Below are 20,640 nucleotides of genomic sequence, written 5' to 3'. Positions count from 1 at the left end.
TGCTCTGGCAAACACCAACATTTTAAAATGTGTCAGTCTGCACTTGATTTGTACTTCCCGCACGTTCAACATACCAGAACACAGTGATACTACTACCCTGTCAAAAAAACCCAAATCCAAAACCCAGACAACAAAACCGTGCTATAGCAAACTAAACATTGCAACATGTACAACTGCTACATCTATCCCGCTAAAGAAAACAAAAGCAGGGAGGTTAGTCTGAACTGCTTACTCTGCTTAACTTTTAGCGGAACGCCTGGCACACTGGAGGGTAGAGCGGGCACCAGGCACAGGGCGGGCACCAGGAACAACCCCCCAGGAGCAGGGCTTGTGTCCCTGCACCCACCGGGGTCGGCCAAGGGCACCTGGGCAGCCCCACACCTGCTGACACCCCTGACACCCTCACCCCCCCGGGCAGGCAGTACTCACCCTCACTTTGGCATTGTAAAAGGCAGTGACAGGTTGTCATACAGCCTTCACAGTATTCAAAGCGCCTGGAACTGGGGGGAAGAAAATATACACGCAATAAATACCTCAATTGCACTACTCTGAGCAACAAAGCCACCCGCCGGGGCTGGGGGAGCTGGAGGGCTGAGCTGGGCCCAGGCTGCCTCAGCCCCAGCGCGACCCTCCCGCCACACGGGCGGCTGCGCCCTCAGAGGGCTGTTCGCGGGGTGCCGTTTAGGTGTCACTAGGCCAGGCGCGGGCCCCTCGTCGAGCACTTCTGTGGAGAACAGCGGGAACTACAGGCACGACAAGCGACGGGCGACGTCCGGTGCTGCTGAGGGGAGCCGCGACACCCAGCGCCGCCGGGCCCAGCCGCCTCCCTCCGGCTCCCCCGGAGGCCGCCGCAGCGCAGCGGGGCCCGCCCAGGCCCGGGGGCGCCGCTCACCCCTCAGCCCCGCCACCGCGCCGGTGACAACACGCGCGGCCGCCGCTGCCACACCCGCGGTGGCCACCGAGGCCCAGGCCCGAGCGGCCTTCGACAGACACGTAAAAATAAAGTAAAAAAAGCTCTTCGGAATTCAGTTGCGCAACCAACTTTAGGCTCAAGTTGGAAGTTCCGGCGTTCCGCGCAGGGCCCACGGGCCCGGCATAGCCGGTCCGGCGGGGCGTACGGGCCCGCGTCTGCTTGAGCCGGCTCCGGCCGGCCGCCGGCAGCGCCGCTGCCCCGCTGGCGGGGTGCCGGCCGCCGCCCGCTCCAGCACCGCTCCCCGCCTCCCGCCGCGGCCCGGCGGCTCCCGGCTCCCTGCGGTCGCACCTCTGCCTGGGCAGCGGCCCTCCCCGCGAATGTCGTGGGGCCCCGGAAAAAAAACTACACTTACCAGGAGTGGGGTTCGAACCCACGCGGACATACATCCATTGGATCTTAAGTCCAACGCCTTAACCACTCGGCCATCCTGGTGCAGGTACTCAAACTCCTCCCAGCCGCTCCTACATCCATGGCCGCGCTCCTGGCCGCGACCCTCGGGCCGGCGTGGGGCTCCCCCTCCCCCGCCGCGCCCGCCCTCCCGCCTTTATTTCCAGCGCGGGAGGGCGCAGAGTGCACGGGTTGGCTTCTCTCGGCGGCAGCGGGAGGCGGCCAGGCCGGCTGGCCCCGGCGCGGAGCCCTCGTGCCTTGTCCTCCCCGGGCCGGGACGCGGCCGCCCCCGCCGCCCAGCCTGTGGCGGGCGCTGGGGCCGGAGCGGAAGGCGCGGGCGGGGGCGGTGCGCAGGAGTCACCCGGGCCCGGCCGTGAGGGGAGAGCGGGAGAGCGGGCCGGGGGCGGTGGGCCCGGGGGCGGGCAGGTGCGGGGCCCTAGGGCTGCCGCCCCGCGCTGCAGCCGGGGGCGGTGCTGGGGTGGGCGGCGGGGCCGCGTTGCCGGTGTGGTTCATCGGGGCAGTGGGAGAGCTGGGGAGAGGCAGCCCCGGTGGGGCTCAGGGCACCGAAGAGCGACACCGCGCCGCTCCCCCCCGGCGCCGCCCCCGGTGCTGCCTGGGGAAGTTCAAGTGCCAAGTGCCCTTCCTTGGGAAAAGCGCCCTTACATCCTGACTCGTTACTTATTCCTGTCCAAGTGCTTCCTGGAGTGGATCTTTCCTTGCGCATAGGTGGAATGCAAAGCGAAGTCCAAAGCTATCGATTATGCTTGTTTAGGAGAAAAACACTGCAGAGGAGAGATTTCTTGCCGTTCACCACGGCGTGCCAGGCCTAGGGAAGCACCTGTTGCAATACCCCGGTCACTGCCTGCACTGGGGCCTTCTCCTTCCCACGTCAAGGGGGGAATGGGGACAGGCCCCCACACCAGCTCCCACTCTCATGCCTTTGCTGACCATTTTCCAGAGGCGAAAACGGACATCCTGCATCCCAACGAACTTTGTTGCCTTTGAGCCCTCCCCCAACAGATGAGAAGGGAATGTTTGGCAGGGTGCAGGCTGGGGACACCGGGCTGTGACAGCCCCAGCAAGCCGGGGGAGGCACGCAGAGGCCACCTGCTCCCCCGTGAGCAGAACGGGGAGCGCCGGCCCTGCCTGGCTGTTTGGCACCCGGGGTGTGGGTGGCCCTCTGTGAGGGGTCTGGGCCCCAGCCTTGCAGGGGGTGCCAAACCCCTTCAGCTGCCAGTGCTGGGAGACCCCCAGTATGCCGAGTATGCTTGTGAAGGAAAATAATTCTCACGTGTAACAAAAGTGAATTGTTAACATTTTGCATGCATGAAGAACAGATGTGACACTCGCACCGCCTTTTTCCTTGATTTTACTCACACGCTAGAGTCCATGAATGAAAGAACAGCTCTTTGACTGGAACTTACCGCGCTGTATGATTTGCTTGAAAAGGGCATCATACTGTTGCTCCCTGTTCAGTAGGGCTGTGCTTTTCAGCAAAGTATTGGGTAGAGAAATGTTGTGTTAGATTATCTCATTCTTCATTCACGTCTAACATTATTTCTGAGAAATAGTAAAATGTTACTTTTTCCTGTTAAGACTTTGTGCCCTAACAATGTACGTACTGTAAGGTAAGGTGTGATGGCAGAGCTGCCTTCCACTGGTCGTTACAGGCTTTGGCTGAACTATTACAAAGATGCTATGTAATATGCTAGAAATGTGGAAGGAGATAGAACTGCTCTTGCCTTCTTATGTAATAGAGAAACAAATAACATGGCTACATGTGAAAATGACATTGTGTCAGAAACATTAACTGTAATCACCACATACATTAAATGATGTTTCCTGCCTTCATCATATCTGTGATAATTTCCTAGAGATAAACACATGCACACATAACTCCTTTTTTTCAAAACAATTCCAGATATCTCCCAAGGTTCAGATATCTGGATTGTTTTCAAGAAATTATAAAATACAATTTGGATTATGCATTTAAAACATCCTTAATGCAGGTTAGATTAGAAAAGCAGCAGTTTATCTTAGCTACTCATTTCAGCCTCCAGAAAAAAGATACCTGCATCTTAAATGAAGAGCTGTACCTTTACTTTGAGAAGTTTCTCCCAGGACACATGCCAGAGAGATGCCTGCTCAAGTGTACAAGTGTGTCCATAGTCTGGGTCCTTCACATTGAGGTAGTAATCATCCCACTCCCATTTCTCTAAAATTAAACCCATGTTTCAAAAGAACAGTCCTGTAAGACGAAATGGAGACTCATACACATATCCCGGAAGTTCACTGTTATATACCAAACATATTTTGTAGTAGGGGATTTTTTTTTCTCTTTTGTATTTATGCAATACTCTCTTACGTTTTTAGATGGAGCAAGGCACGCCTAGTCGGCAGTTCTCATTTCTCCTAAGAAAGGGCTGCAATTCACGGCAGGGGGGGTGGAGGGGTTGTGGTGGCGGGGGGGGGGGGGGGGGGGGGGGGGCGGGGCGGGGGTGGCACAGGGTGTGAAGCTTTTGCTGCTTTCGGTAGGAAACAAAACCAAAGTAACAGCAACCCTAAAAGCTAAAGCAGCCCCTCTCCCTTTTTAACTACTTCTCCCTCAAACCCAGCTATAGGATATGCCACGAGGGAAGAGAAACAAAAAAACCCCAAAAAACCATAGAACGTGGTATGCACATCTCCATAGGAGTCATGGTGACTTTCAGGATGAAAAGGCATCTTTCCTTAGTGAGCATGAAGATGTCCGTTCTGCAGCTTGTTATTAGTATGTCAACATATTATCAAGCTACTTCTATCATCTTCTTCCAGCCACCCTGTGATGCAATTACAGTGTGATCAGGTTTTTTTCAAAGATGTTTAACTGTGACTAAGCAAGCTCATGGGCTGGCAAAATTGGAGTTCTTACACAACTGAAGGATAGGAAAAAAAACCATCGTATTAAGCAATGAACACATGTTTGCAAGGAAGAAAATTATTTCCTCAGTTACTGGAAGTAATTTCTTAAGTGCGTCTAAGCCACAATGCAATTTAAAAATAATTTTAAAGGGTCTTAAGCTGGTATTTCAAGAATTCTCAGTTTCTTCCTTGCAGTAACAGCTTTAAGTCAGGAGAGAAGGTCTACAGTTAACTTTTCTCCATGCTTTCACTCTCTTTCCCTGTGGCTCAAATCAGACTGAAGATATGAATATAAGCTTTGCATATCTGCTAATGAAACCATCAAGATCTCTTAGAACAGGCAGAATAAATTTGATCTTTTATTGCAGTAAAGAATAATCTTGGAATGTATGAAAATAATTGTTCATGGTTTTTATAGGAAAAAATGTGGTAAGACTATTTGAATATGCAGCACATTTTATTTACTGTGGCAACAAATATTAGGAGGACTTTTTCTTAGGCATTGTTTAGTCTCCTTTCACCAACTCAGAGTTTAGTCCAGCAGCTTTTAAGCTAAACTTTGACAACACAAGAAACTATTAAAAGCTGCTGATTCAATGCACAACATTCTGCACTTTCAGGTTTTCTTATTAAATCTTTTATTCCATTTGTAGACATACATATGTGCAAAAAAAGAAACCAACAAAAAAAAGTACGCATTTTAATTAAAAGCATTGGTGAGTGCTAAGAATATGCAGACAAAATTAAATACATATCTAATTCTTCACTAATTAACGCCCACGTGCTGACCCTTGGAGGTTGAGGGTATTTCTCTACAAATGCACAGTTCTGTTGACTTGAATGGCAGTACCTACAGATCTGTCTTCTTGAGTAGCACCAAAGCTCTAGTAATGGTGCCAGCTCAACACCCTCCTTTCTCCCACTTCAGGTTTGAAGTTGTTGGGTTGTTGGAGACGTCCTCAGGCAAGCGTAATACTGGTATCATCACAGAATATCAAAATATCTTCTAGTTTAGAAGATTATTGTTCCTCACTCTTCCGTGTTATCACAGACAGGTGCTTCAGCAAAAGAGACTTTCACTTTCTGAGAAAAGTTATCCATTTAGGTTCTATTGTGTAAAAATCCTGTCTGGCTGGCTAAGAAGCATTTCCCACTAGGGTATGAAAGCTTGGAAGTTGAGTGTATTTTGCTGTTTTGTTATATCAATATAAATAGCAAGAAATGTTGGGGTGCTTTTTCACGTATAAAATTAGTGTGCAAAAGATCAGAAGGGAAAAGTTTCATTGTGATCGGTGCAGGAAGATGTCCATGTGCATCTCCTGAGGAAAACTCCCACATACAAAATACTTGAAATGTTTAAATATATTTATTTAAATAGGTACAAATAGGACCAGACATTAAAAAAAGTCACTTCTGAAAAAATGTCCTGCATTAATTCAAAGGATATCAATAGATCACAGTGTATCAGGAAGCCACCTAGAAATACTATAGCTGGAAAACCTCCAGAATCACTCACCAGACCTTATGAATTCGTGTTTCACCAACAACACTCGGTGGTTTCCAGGGCTGCAAATTTTCTGTTCCATCCTCATATTCCAAACCTACTGTGGGCAGATTCCCCTTACACATAAGGAGAGATTATTTTTAAGCTTGAAAAGAACACTGAAATGACATTCACATATTGTTTTCTTTCTTCTTCAGGTGTACTAAAGAAATATGTCTGTTTTCTTTCCCAGGTGGGGATTTCATAATAATGGGAGAAAAGTTGTAGGTTTTGTACACCAGTAAAATGGCATATTAATATATTCAAACCTTCATGTTATTTAACATAGATATTAAAAAATCCATGTTCAATCAATGCTTATAAAAACATAAAAAGTCTACTGACAGGATAATTAATCCTGCCACTAAAACTGCTTGTGTGTATGTGCCAGCACAGGAGACTAAAATGCTTTCTTGACCCCCCAACTGTTGGCTTCTTATGGGTGCTTCTGCAGAAGGTCACTGCATGCATCTCTTCTGTCTAAAGTGTTAATTGACAGGAAAATGTATTAGAAGCATGAAATCATGGCAGTTTTGAAATTGAGAGTACAGACAGTGGCCCAAGTTAAAAGTCAGTGAGATGCCTCAGCGTTGCAGTGCTTCTAGTCACCTTGACAAAGTTGCAGGTACTCAAAATGGAGAAAAGCAATTCCTTGCACACAAATGGAGCAAAACGTGCATTTTATCATTTAAGGTGCAGATATGTCTGTAAAGACTCATGACAGGTGGAAATCAAGTTGAAATAGAAACTAGTTCTGTGTCCTGCTCCTGCTAACAGGCTCAGTATTTTGTCAAATGAACAGAGCAAAAATCTGTTCAAGTATTTACATCAAGCCAGCTCCAAACTAGTTAAAATTGAAATCTCCTGATTCTGTGGTGTATTGTGCCACCCCAGGTGGCAGGGCTGCGGCCTCACTTTGACAAATAAGAATAAAGTTACTTCTTGAAATTTCTCATCTTCCCTAGGCTGTTATGAGCCCATCATTCATTCCTCTTTTTTGCCTACCTGAAACAAGTATCACTACAGAGATCTTATTACACCTCTAGTTACAACAACAGATACATTTCAATTAAAAATAGATGAAAAATAGTTCTATCAACATTTCTAGGATCACTCAAATAGAACAGCCTTCAACACATTTAGGAAAAAGGCAATGAGCAAAACCAACTGCAGAACAGCCCCCCCCATTTATAGGGGTTGTCGTTACAGAGAAGTCACTGGAAAGAACGCCTGATTCTGAAGACATTCAAGTCTGTCTGTGACAGCTTCAGTGGGATAGTCACCTTCTGCAACAGGATAAGCAGCAACAGAGGATTGTTCTGAGGGGGTGTTTCCTTCTGTATTCCAAAGCTTTCTTCACTTGCTCTTTAGCTTCTCCTACATAGTCTTCGACATTTTGCATATTTATTTCAATGACATCAAAGGTGTCCGCCTGTTCCTCCACTAGCAGGGCCACCTGCAGAAAAAGCTCATGAACTTCCTTAATGCGACCTTCTAACTTCACTAGCTCCTTATGACGTGTTTCTATCTCATTCAAGGCTGAGCGAGCCCCCTTAACATCTGACAAGAGATTCTCAGAGAATACATCCCACTTGCCTTGCTCGATCATCTCCTCAATCTGGTTGCCAGAAACATCTTTGCCCATGATCTCTAGCTGCCTCTGAATGCGAATCTTGCAGTTCTCCCGTTGGTCCATCTCTGCTGCATTGTATTCAAACATAGCTTCCTGAAATGCGTGCATGAGGTCAACGTAGTGGTTCTTCGCTACCCTGGCGATGGCAGACATAGCCCCGTATTTTGTTATTGCATCTTCACTGAAATCTCTCATTATCTGGAGTTTCCTGTGGATGCTTTCTCCACGGGCCTTGATGTCTCTGGCAATACAATTAGTATCTCGTTTGATGCTACTAAGACGGCGCATGGAAGTAAGGAAGCGGCTGTTTTGCTTTCTGAGCCGCTTGACATCCTCTTTTAGGAGGTCATTTTCTGTCCGGATGTTCTCTATGTCTTTGTGAAGAATTTCCAAGGCATAATCAGTCTCATAAAGGAGAACATCGTGGGGTGAATTTTCACCATCCTCACTATCAGAAAACTGTTGGTTGTGTAACCTGGCAAATTCACGTAGCTCATTTAGACGGTCTTTCATCCTGCCTGTAAAACAGAGGAACAGGAGGAAACGAGTTTAAAGTAAATAAAATATTGGTTTACAAGGGTTGAAAGTTCCTATCTAATAACTACATCATAACTATAATGACATCATAACTATAACTACAACATAGATAACTACATCAAAGATAACTATTAATTTAAATATGTACACAGTATTTTATACAATGATGGATCTCAGATCTAAAACTCTGCTGCTAGAACACTCTTCTAGAAACTACAAAGCTTGGAAACTAAAAAAGAGCAAGAAAGAGGACAACAATTCCTGAAGACAAATCCAAAATAATAATAACACAATCACCAACCCCCCAAAAATGCCAGTCTTTGGGCAAATGATAGGAAGCCTTCAACAATCAGTGTGCATAGACGTGTTAATAACTGACTGCTTTCCACTGCTGCTCACTACAGAAATCTCCTATAGATCTTGACCTTTCATTACATCAACTGTTCCAAGTGTCACGGGTCCTCTGTCATTCTAAGCTTGCTTTTCCTGGGAGTAGGAAGCCTCTCTGAAACAGAAATGGCATTTACCAATACAGCTGGGAAAGGAAAGTTTCAAGAAATGGTGTCGAAAGTATCAAGATACACTTAAAAAAAAAAAAAAAAAGGCAAGTTTGTGCTCTCCTGATGTTATCATTAACCATAGTGTACCAGGCATCAAACAAAACAAGAAGTGATAGCAACTTTTTGTAAGTAAAACCATCCATCTGACCCCTCTTTTTTCTAGATGGAAGCATCCTACTAAATGAATAAAGGAACACCATTGTTACAGATCAAGATCTGTTTTCTATGCATTTGCCTCAGATGTACTTAACTACAAATTTCATTAAAAAGCCACAGAATGAGTAATCTGTACAGACCAGTTACGTGGTAACAAAACATAAATCTCCTTTAAGTATGTTGTTTCCTTGAAACTCTAGACCTAGTGTCTTTGCAGAAAGTGAAATCTGAAAGCTTCAGCAAGAGCCCTGCACCAAGTGTTACAGCAAGCAGGAAGCTGAAAATGTCTCATCACAAAAGCTGCACATCCCATGACCTCATTTAAATTAATAAGAAAGAGAACCAATATAAGAAGCAGCACCAAGCAGGACATCTTGATCTCTATGTCTGGAGGATTAATTTTTGTTTTGCCAGGAACTGAAGTACCTTCACAGAATTTACAAGTATGCTATCAACTGTGAACGACACAGTCCTTCAAAGATTCATCAGTTATTGCCAGGTTAAGAAAAAATGCATGTGTACATACCCAGTATAACAGGCCTAGATCTAACGTGAATTAAAACTTCAAGTTTATAATCCATTTCATGGGATTTTTAGATGGGTCAAAGATGTTAGGGAGGAGATGGGCAAGGTTCCATCACAGACACGGCCTCTTGAGCTTGTATAGTTCATTGGGGGTACATACTGGTCTTGAGAAATGTCCTGATCAGGATCTCGTTTACACTGGGGCAAAAAAGTGAATTTCCACTTAAGCAATTCTTCTACAAGCAATGTGGATCAAGAAAGTACATTAATATCCTGAGAGAAGAGCTTTCATTCCAGAATCTCTGCACTTAAGATAATTATTTCAATTTAAAACATAAGCCATATAGATTCAACTCAATCTTATAGAGGGCGCTTTAGGAAATCACAGGTTTTCCACCTCCTCCCTTAGCAATGATAAAATCAAGACTTTCACCTCATGCCACAACATCAAGATGAAAAATCCCCATATGAAAGGGGGGGGGGGGGGGGGGGAAGTGTGGTGCAGCTTAAAAGTCAGGTTTACTTGGCTGTAAAACCGTATGACCAAGTTTGCCTAGTGACACTGAGACAGTGAAAACATCTATCCCTCCTGTCTGGAAATAGAAGTCCATTTTCTAGGCAGCATGGTGGAAAGGGAACAAACAAAGGTATCTAGCAATCTCAGGATTATTTAGATCTCTTCTAATCACTGTTTCTGAGATGCTTTTCACCTGAAATGTAGACCTGGCTCTGAAAACCAGCCACCTTGCTTGCCTGACTGCATTCCTGACTCCTACTGGCTGGAGTTGATGATCCTCCCACTTCCAGTCTGATCCTTGAACTGATGTGCTGTGTTCAGCAATTTATTCTTTTTGTGCTTAGCATCTACATTTGGAAACAGCAACCAATGTTTTCTGTGACTTTGAAATGACAGTCCACAGCAGCAAGGTGCCATTCACGTAAACTAAATCACGTGTGTGCAGGACTATGTTGCCTTTGTGCTTACCATTCCTTGAGCTTGAGAAAAACTAAATTTCATCAGCCTTCTGCAGACAGCAGACTGACAATTGGTTCGGCAATGATTATATTTTATTTTTTGTGCTTGACAGAAAACCACACTGAGTAAGAGCTCTTGCATAATAAACTCTTAATTTTGTAGGAATAGGTCTAGCCTTACTTCCTCCTACCCTCAAATGTGTAACTTGCAATTTGTCTTTCTCACCCTCAACTGTTTTAAGGTGTTACATAAAATAAAAATAGGAAAAAATGAAGTAGCAAATACACAGTAATTCACAGCATGAATATACTAATTCTGGGCTAAGTTCATGTGTATTCAAATTCTACAGTGTCTCTGTAAAAGTATGGCTAATTTTTTTTAATGCAATCTGAAAGGTTAAAAAGTCAAGCATTAAAAGAAGAGTAAAGTGCTGTCACATGAGGCCTCAGGTTGCACCATGATGTTACCTACACACAGGAAGATCATGCAATTTAACACTGCCCTACCACTTCCACCATGTCTCTGCCCACAGTCTGTAGAAGTTGTACAATGTAAAATTTAATAATTCATCCTTCAGTTCATGGACAGGTATCTCATTTACTGTGTTGCTGCTGTTCATGTGCTCAGGGATTTCTCCTGTGAAGTCCCTGGAAAGCTCCATAAACTTGTAACAGTCTTTGGGGAAGCAGGGCAGGTCTTAACAGCCCCATCCACAGATTCCAGCTCAGAGTAAGGACAACACTATCACTCTTGATGAGTTATGATGCCCACTTGAGACACCTGAAGCACAGTTCTTTGTACTGGTATGTTCAGAAGTCAGCTCTCTCTGACTTTGGTCACTGCTGCAAGACTTGGGCACTTGGCTGAGCAAGTTCGCGAAGTAACAAGCTGGACATGAGTGAATGAACACATGGATCAAGGCTACGTGTGAGAAGCTTGTCTCCAATGCTATGTACAGAATCACCCACCATCTCCCTGAGCCAGAAAATCCCGCAGAATCCAATTCTAAATGTGAACAGAAGGAGCAAATTACAGTTGCAATGACGATCTTCAACCTGCGGTTTCCCACTGCTTAGCTCTAAGAGCCTACATTATTTGATACTACATACCAAAACTTACATTCCAGGTGGTCAACATTAGGATCTTTTAACTCTGCATTGAGAACCTGTACCCATGGATGCCACCACTTCAAGCCTGACTTCAGAGTCCTGCAATTTCAGGGTCTTTTTGACATCTTCTTTCATTCTCCCTGACTCCTGTCTTTTTCTCTCTGTTTCTAAAGTGCATCACCTAGCCCGCTTCCCACTTCATCTTCATGTTTTCAAGATGCTTATCCTTATCTTCATACAGTGCCTGGAAGGACAGAGGAGGGGAAGAGAATTACTTTCTCCCTGTATTTCAGCATCCCGTTAAGCCACAAACACCTCAGATTGCTGAGGACACCGATTCACTTTAAGCCAGAGCATGCTCAATCACTCTGTAGGTTAGCACTTGCAATACTTGGCCAGAGAAATCTGCGAGGTTCAAGAAAAATGTTTAGATTTCAGCTTGCTTGAGCACCTTTTGCTCAAGGAACACAGCAAATTTATTTGGGGCATTTGCAAACTGCTCTTTTGAGAAACTCAATTTTGGCAAAATTTTATGAGTTTTACATAAGGAAAACAGCAGGCTTGAATGCAACACCACCGCAGAGGCGTCTCCCCGTTTCAGATTCCCATTTCAAACACAGGGGAACCGGATCTTCCCAAGAGAGGACAATAACTTCCAAGCATTCCTTTGATAGTGTCAGGGACAGAACTGACACTAATGAGTTGAAACAAATGAACAAATAAGCATGGGAGAGCACATGGGGTCAGCCATTTGAAAAATTGAGCTTAACAGATCAGTATTTAGAAATGTTGACATCCTTTACCAGATGCTGTTTTTACTCAGGAAAGTTTGAATCTACTTACATGTTGATAGCATTGTTTGTAATTGAAACAGCAATATATTGACACATAGTACATTACTAGTTAGGTATAGCCATAGCACTCATTCTTTAAAATGAGTGACAATCTCCCTTATTATAGGGCCCGGTGCAGCAGCAGAAGTTGGTGTCCCTGGCTAGAAACTCTGCAGAAAAAGACCTTGCTGTGCCGGTGGACACCAAGTTGAACATGAGTCAGCAATGCACCCTTGTGGCAAAGGAGGTCAACAGCATCTGAAATCGCATTTTTGCTGTTTTTTTAATTAATTTACTAATTTTTAATTTAGCAGTTTTACTCCGACACATTTGCTGGAGTAGCAAAAGTGGTCCAGGGAAGTGACCCCTCCCATCTGACACCTGAGAGTCCACCCCTGGAGTGGGCTCCCCAGCACAAGAGACATGGATACACTAGGGTGAGTCCTGGGGAGGCCACCAAGATGGTCAGAGATGCTGGAGCACCTGACATATGAGGAGAGTCTGAGCGAGCTGCGAACATTCAGCCTGGAAAACGGGAAGCCCAAGGGAGATCTTCTTGCTATCACCAACTGCATAATGCAAGGGTAGACCCTTCATGGAGATGTACAGCGACAGCACAACAGGCAACAGACCCAAGTAGAAACAAGGGAAAAGCCAGCCAAATAGTAGATAGGGGGCAAAGCGACAAAAAAAAACCTTTCAGAAACACCAGAAAAGGTGCCCAGATAAGTTTTGGGATCTGCATCCTTGAAGATATTCAAAACCCTACTGGACATGGCCCTCAGCAACCTGTACTACCTGTGTTTTGAGGGGGGCTGGATTAGACCCCCAAAGTTTCAGTCTAAGTTGGTTTAGTACCCAGCTTCAGGTCAAAAGTTTGCTAAATTGAACATGAGTGCTAAATATATTCAACCACTTGCACATGTTTATTTAAGATACATCTAGCATGTTAAAATAACGAGGCACCAACTACTCTGTACTCTGGAGTAACAGCCCCAAGAGTATAAATACCTTATTTCTAAGCGTGTGTGTTTTAATACATCAGCTGTCAGTTTGATTTTCTTTTAAAATACTGTGTATATTCAAACTGGAACATCTACTTCCATGTTTGTATTTTTGGGCTAGATAAACCTGTCCTTCTAAAAACCAAGTTCCTTCTGCAGTCCATCACGGTGTGTGCACCCAAACACATGCTCGCACACACAGGAAACAGAGGCCAGGCACTGACTGCAGAGGTTACAGCTCTGAAGCCAGATACCCACCAAGTACGGTCAGCTGAGGACACGTTCAGTACACATCTCTTCATGTTAGCATGCTCCTTCTAGGTATTCATCACCACGATGACTAGCTTTCCCATGATGCATGAGAAAGACACAAGCTGTCCTGCTGCAATAAGGCTGCAGCCCCACGCAGCTCTGTATGACATGGGATATCAGAGAGGAAAGGAAATCCATTCCAAAAATCAAAAACTGTGCATATGCATAAGCCCCCTTTCCGTTAGCCCCATATACATACAAATAGGAGTCCTGCACAGCATATTTCCATCTGCCCTAATGTTCTGAGGCCTGTTATCTATGTAGAAATAACTTAAGGAGGAAAAGTTACTCCTATAGAAACAAACGAGTTGCACACTTCTATTTATTTCAGCTTTAACATTTTTATATCCACATCACTGAGTGTGGGGACAAATGGTGAAATAAAGCAGCAGTTTCAGCACAGCATCCATATTTCATCACCAACAGCTGGGAAGGAACCCAGTGTACATTTTTTTTCTTTTACAGCATTTATAAAAGGCAGCTAGCTGCTAGTTAATACCAGCTTCTGGATTACCAGAAGTCTAGTCAGTAATCTTTTCAGCCTTGGGTAGGGCCTTACAAGATGCAACTTCTACTTCAGTTGAAGTGGCCTATTTGAGGAACAACAGATATTTCAAAAAAAGGCCAGTTAAAAATAGTTTTTATCAACAGTTCCTCTCCTTCAGAAGGTAAAAGTCCTTTTGTGCTCCACTATGAACCCACGTGGCTCATCCTGTCTCAGAATGACATGTGCTTTTGGTTGCATGACACACAGTAGATGTGACCCAAGAAACAAGTGGTGAACAATTAGGAAATAACCTGCTCCTATGCAGAATAACTTCATAGCCAAGTGTGCGTCAGCACATTCCAGTAACTTCCCATACTGCTTGTAGAAGGTGCAGTACTGATGGAAACCCAGGCGGACTGGTGGAGTTGAACACACTCCAAGGCAAACAGTGTACTATTGCATAAAATTGCAAGTCACATATAGGTAAAAGAAGTGTTAAATGCAGCCAAAGCCTTTCATTTAAGAGTTGGAGTCCCAGAGTCAACCATAATTTTCTAGTATCTTTCCATTTTGGAAACAACTGTCTTAGACCAGATTCAATAACTTGGCTTCCTATATGTTGTCAAAAAATAGATTTGACATATTAATTAACGTGGAAAACAGACTATTATTTACAATAGGTTTTCCTCTTTCCAAAAGAGCTTCAAGTTGACTCATAGCAGAGTGTTAGTCATCTTTTCAGACCAAATCCCCTGTCTCCCCAGTCATGTCCATCACTGGTGGAAGAGCAAGCTTGAATTTTTCAAACCACTCCTCTTTTTCTTGCTTCTCGTCTACAAGAGCTTGAGGAAACACCAAAAATCATAATCTAATGACTAGGACAGTTTGCCTTCTGGAGCTGTTTTAAGATCGTACCTGTATATTAACTTCAATATTAACAACTATGACAGAGATCAACATTTTGAAATCTTTTTGTTGCCTCACTGAGAGGAAGTTGTCTTTTCTGGAGTTTCTTGGATTGGGCAATGTTTAAAAATAAACAAAATGTATTCAGGATTGAAAATACATATGTTAACATAGAACACCAGTTATAAAGCTACAGAAATCCAGCAAAAAGCTGCAAATGTATCTGAAGGCTATCAGACACTAACTACTTCATTTTGTAGTCAAAGCCCACTTACAGCAGAATACCTCCTTTATACTTTCAGTCATCCTAGTGAGAAGTGTATGCAGTTGCAAATGTCTCAGGGCAGGGTTTTTTTTCCCAAAAGCTTGCCTGAAGTGTCAGCTTCTCCATTTGCACCAGAACAAGTTACTTATTACAAGCCAACGCATTCAGAGAAGTAGGGATGGCTCCATTCTTTGCAGGCTATTTCTGCAGTCATCAGAATCTTCAAGTCTCCCCTGTTTCCTTTCCTACCATAAAGGCTATGAAAGGCCTAGGGGGGGGGAAAAAAAGTAAAATTCAAATAGTTTGTTGCCTCTAACTCAAAGTAATAAGGCAATAATTTCTCGAATACTGATAGCTTTGGAGGTTCTGCTTTGACCTATCCCTGTTTCTTTACCAGTATTCAATCTCTTCAACATAAAGTAACTCTCAGTTTTGGTACAACAGCATATTATAAGTTCAAGGATCCAGGGTGCGTCTCATACTTCCCAGATGTATTCAGTAAGGTTAACCAACCTGGTGTTTTCCATAGACTGGTTGTCAGGTTTTCCAGACATTAGTATCAGAAATAGGAGAAGCTGCTGGTACGTATTACATGCACACATAGCATGCATTGCATTTTTTGCATATTTATGGTAAGACTGACAAAAAAACCCTGAAGTCTTAACTTGTTACTGCACAGTAGCACATGCTAATTAAACACCCTTGCATTGGAGAAGGCAGCTTGTTGTACACAGGTTGACTACTATTGTTTGTCTGCTGCTACGGCTACTACTGTCCTGATTTTAGCTGGGTTAAGGTTAATTTTCTTAGTAGCTAATACAGTGCCGTGTTTTGGATTTGTGCTGGAAGTAATTGATAATTACTGTGTGTTGATAATACAGGGGTATATTCATTACTGCTGAGCAGGGCTCACAGAGCCAGGGACTTTTGTGCTCTCACCCAATCCCACCAGCGAGGAGGCTGGGGATGCCCGAGAAGCTGGGAGGGGACACAGCAGGGGCAGCTGACCCCAACTGACCCAAGGGAAATTCCATACCATAGGACGTCACACTCAGCATATGAAGCTGGAGGAAAAAGAAGGAAGGGGAGGGATGTTCGGAGTGATGGTGTTTGTCTCCCCAAGTAACGGTTACATGTGATGGAGCCCGGCTCTGCTGATAGGAAGTGGTGAATGAATTCCTTGTTTTGCTTTGCTTGTATTCATGGCTTTTGCTTTACCTGTGAAACTGTCTTTATCTCAAACCATGTTTTTTATCACTTTTACCCTTCTGATTCTCTCCCCCATCCCACTGATGGAGTGAGCAAGGGGCTGTGTGGTGCTTAGTTGCCAGCTGGGGTTAAACCATGACAACTGGGTTGTCCAAATTTTCACTGTAGAGCTGTGCATCACCACTGACAAATTTTGAATCCTGGATAGATGATAAAATGGATTCTCAGTATCTCCTTTTAACATTTTTCTCACAGGTCACACTAATGAGCAATTGTAACTAAATTTGGTTTTGTTTGGCTGGGGGTGTGTGTTTATGCTGTACCAGGGCTGCAGGCAAAAAAAGTGTCTCCATCTTCACTACATGGCCCATTGAAAAGTGTTAAGTCTTCACCAGCATTGTTTGAACCCCCTCCCAAATTGGGAACTCTCTCCAGCAGTCATCAATTCATCATGTTTCTGTATAGAAATGGAAATTAAGGACAGGAAAGACTAATGCACCCCCAGATTTAGCTGCTTCCTTTTCCTAAGGATGCTAGAAACAGAATATATAGTCAGCAACTGTAGATATTGAAAACCTGCTAAATCCTTGGAATCCTTGAGACCTGTGAGACGATTCCAATCAGTTTTAATGTGCACACCTTTCTAAAAACAGAGCACCATTACAAAGAGTAGATGAACGTGCACAGGATTGTATTTTATTCAAGGGGAAGAAAAACAATCCCACCATCGCTCTCCATTCAGTGTTTTCCAGTACACGCAGTACGCTGTAGGCTGACTGCTGCAGCGTGCCCATTCCTCCTGCCATAGACAACACTGAGCTCTTCAGGTAAAATTGGCTTGGATGGAGACAGTGGAACTGTACCTCCATGGGCTTAGCAAATAGTTAAGACAGAGCCATACCATAGCACTAACATAAACAGTGAGACACTCATCCACGCATTTCTTGGCAATTACTACAGCTCAGCATCTTTACGCGTCACTGTGCAAGGAAATCAGACGACGCGCTCACAGGTAGCACTGTCACTACTGTGCCGTGAGTGTATACATTATCTTATTAATCACCTCTGCTTCCCTGAAACACATTGGCTCAGTGAAATAGCTATGTACATACCACATTTATATAACTACTATTGTTACCACACAGTGGTATTTATAAGTGATTAAGACATTATGTTGGCATCTGAGTAGAAATATGAGGTTGCATGTGATCATCAGTCAGAAGCAACACGTTCTACAGACATTTTTAAATTAGCACTACAGCATTGCTTTTTAAAACGCACATGTATTTAAGGCTTGTAATACAGTGTTACAATCTGAGATCAAGCACTCTTTATTTTTTAAAACCCCTTTAAGGTTAAATACAGGGTGTTTTACTGGTAATTGTTCCTGTGGGCCAGTACACATGAGGCTCATTTCTGGATCCTACTGCAAAATCTGCACAACTGTAACTTGACCAAAAGTTTCAGTCAGGAAATAACCCCCGCAGCCACACATGCATACCCACAGCCTCAGGCCCAGGACACGTCAGGCCTGGCAGGCTTTATGGCAATTACTCTGCACTACTTAGCAGCCCATGGGTGCTCACAGGTCCGCTCAAAGTACCAGTGAAGCTGAGATAAGATATAGATGTGATTAGGGACACACTGGTCAGCGGTACTCAGAGAATCTGGTCCTGACTGGGCATACCCAAAGCTCAAGCAAGCTTTATTGTTGCTTTCAAAAATAAGTGATTTGTCACTAACACGAAGATGGCACAAAGGAAAGGCACAGCAGGAAAAGCTGGAGTGTTCTTCTATTTTCTTGGGTTTTGTGAATGTGAATTTATCAAGAATAATCTTGGGAATTAACAGGTTAACTGTCATACTAGATCAAACAAAAGCTGCATGTGTGATAAGCTTCTGAAGTCAAGATATATGACAAGTCATTCCCCCTGTGATAAACTACAGAAATATGGTCTAGATGAGAAGTGCCAAACACTTTGTGTGATAGGCTAGATGAGATATCAAGATGCTTGACACAATCAGCAAAAGCTATCAAGACAGATGTAGAGACTGAACTTCATTGCTTCCCTCCTGTGGAGCCCCCCTCCACTCCCCAAAAGGAGGTTCCCAGAAGCCAGCCTTAGGCAGGAGCAATGCCACCACTCCTGAGGAATGATGTTCCTCACCAGAGATGGCTCACATGGGGACCACCCCAAAATGCAAGTGTAACCAGAAATACCTTTTCTGCAAAACTGTATGAAAGTGGTAACCCCTCATTTGGTGCTGAGATGAGTTTATTGGATGAAATCAACATTGCCTCAGTAATTTCTGCACTGAGCTTTGTCATCCCTGCACTATGGGGATGACCAGAGTCAAAGGCAATCCATGGGCCAAATAAAAGGTAATGGGAAGTGTCTCATCCAGCACCTTCATACTTGACACAGCAGTTGTCTTTTCACCATCAGAACTGGTTTTGAATATGCCAGCATTATGGTGGGTGTCTGTCACAGAGGTCATCCATATTTTCCATTAGCACTTTGGAGAGTGGAAGCAAATGTGAACCTATAGAGGCTCCAGGTGACACTGAACTGGAAGTGGAAAGTGGTGGAAGGGAGAAGAAACGCTGGAATTTAAGATGATCTTGGCAAGAAGGAGAAGTACTAACAAAAATAAAATAAAATTTAATTGGGATGAGCCTGGTATGGTACATTTAGAAGAAATTATTTGCACAGATAGAAAGTAGGGCACACCTAGTCTGGTAGCAGGAAAGTATTAGTGAGGTTGTAGCAGACTGCAAGCTAAAAATCAAGTTCACAATATAATGCCGTTGTAAAAACACTGGTGTCTTATATGAGAGACGGCATGGGAAGGACTGGTTTTACTCTGCTTGGCATAGGTAAGGCCTCAGCTGGAACAGTACATCCTGCACTGCTTATCACACTAAGATAGTTGCAGCATACTGGGCATTGTCTCTAAAAGGTTTAGAAAATACAGCCCTGGAAGAAGAGCAGTTAAACAAATTGTGTTCATCATGAAGAAGACCAGAGAGGGAGAGACAGCACTGAAATTTATAAAAGGAGTTTATAAAAAGAGAAATGATCACTTTGTTCCGTGTCAACACTGGAGATACATGAAGTAATCAATTTGTTTCACACATGAGATCTATGTTGAACTGGCTGTGCCCAGCTGAAAATCAGACCATTTATCTGAGAAAGTACTGCGGGACTCCCTTCCTCAGGGGACAGGGAGAGGCTACAGAAACCACTCTCAGGTCTGGTTTAGAAGCACTGCTACAATGCACCAAATGGATTAGGTAACATCTGACACTCTCCCCATGGCCCTGTATTTCCATGATTTGTTCAGTGCCCTTGCTCACAGTCTTGCCGTGTGTCCAGCACAGGTGAGCACAGGCCCACTGCCTGTGCTGGGGAGCAATTTGGATGAGACTCTTTGGATGAGACCCAGCAGATTCTTTTCCCTCTCTGTTATTTCTGCACCAGTGGCAACTACCATTTCTCCTTTTGGAGCAGATCTTGGTTACTGTTATAATATAAAGGAAGCTGTCAGAATCCCACAGCGTCAAAAATTTCCAAGACTGTGATATAATATGCAGTTGTATTCCATAGCATCATGTTTATCTGCAGGCCCCATTTTAATGCCTCAACAGATCTTATGTAGTTCTTCATGAAGATTTCTCATGACAACAGGGTTTAACTTGCAGTTTTAGTTTCAGCCAAAACACCAGATACATTTGCCATGTGACTTCATGTGCCATTTCAGTTTCAGAGCAGTGGTCATACAAAGCAGTCAGTGAAAAAAAAGAAAAAAGTCATCAGAAGTGTTGGGCATCTCAACCATTCTTTCTTAAGGATGACTTTTAGTCTGTTTGTCTGTTAATCCTTTGGTCTGTTCTGAATAAAAAAATGTTTGGCTCATCCTGTAGTCTCAACACTTCCATATAAAACTATTTACATAGCAAGTAACAGCACTGGTAAGAAAGCAATACCCTTTAAACTTCATACTCATCTTACAAAGTCATATATTGCCATTTTGATCCATGACAGCTTAGAAAACGGTTCCTAAAATACCATCTAAAGAACAGGAACAAGAAGTGTGAATGTCCGGTTTAGGCCAGTGTTACTCTTCTAGTCATTTCCTTTCCTGCTATCATACAGTTACATGCAGTTATCTCAGACCTACACGAGTTCCAACTCTTCTTGGCAGGAAAGAAAATGAGTATCAGTTAACAGGAAGCAATCAAAGAATGCCAACTTTTGCACCCACTCGCAGATCTGGCCACGATGATGCCCAAGAAAGGACTAAAAGCTATTATAAGCATATA

The 20,640-nt window shown here is 44.0% G+C and overlaps 1 protein-coding gene across 13 annotated transcripts in view; it reads right to left on the bottom strand.

The window, feature by feature from the left end:
- The window catches only part of STX11 (syntaxin 11), a 54,549-nt gene that overhangs the window by 12,591 nt on the left and 21,318 nt on the right, over positions 1-20,640 (bottom strand). For 9 of the 13 annotated variants that reach the window (XM_080390611.1, XM_080390618.1, XM_080390622.1 and 6 more), the window contains exons 2-3: positions 11,301-15,375; positions 1,326-7,955 (exon numbers count right to left, since the gene is read on the bottom strand). In XM_080390611.1, coding sequence (XP_080246737.1) covers positions 7,084-7,955; positions 11,301-11,328 — 900 coding nt within the window. In that variant the 5' untranslated portion in view covers positions 11,329-15,375 and the 3' untranslated portion in view covers positions 1,326-7,083. The remainder of the gene's footprint in view (positions 1-1,325; positions 7,956-11,300; positions 15,376-20,640) is intronic. The other 4 variants (XM_080390617.1, XM_080390614.1, XM_080390616.1 and 1 more) reach the window with 4 other exon arrangements.

This window comes from Falco punctatus (assembly GCF_963210335.1).
Source record: "Falco punctatus genome assembly, chromosome: 5".
NCBI classification, from domain to species: domain Eukaryota; kingdom Metazoa; phylum Chordata; class Aves; order Falconiformes; family Falconidae; genus Falco; species Falco punctatus.
The sequence above is the reverse complement of the archived record's forward strand: the minus strand, read 5'-3'. Positions and strand labels throughout refer to the sequence as shown.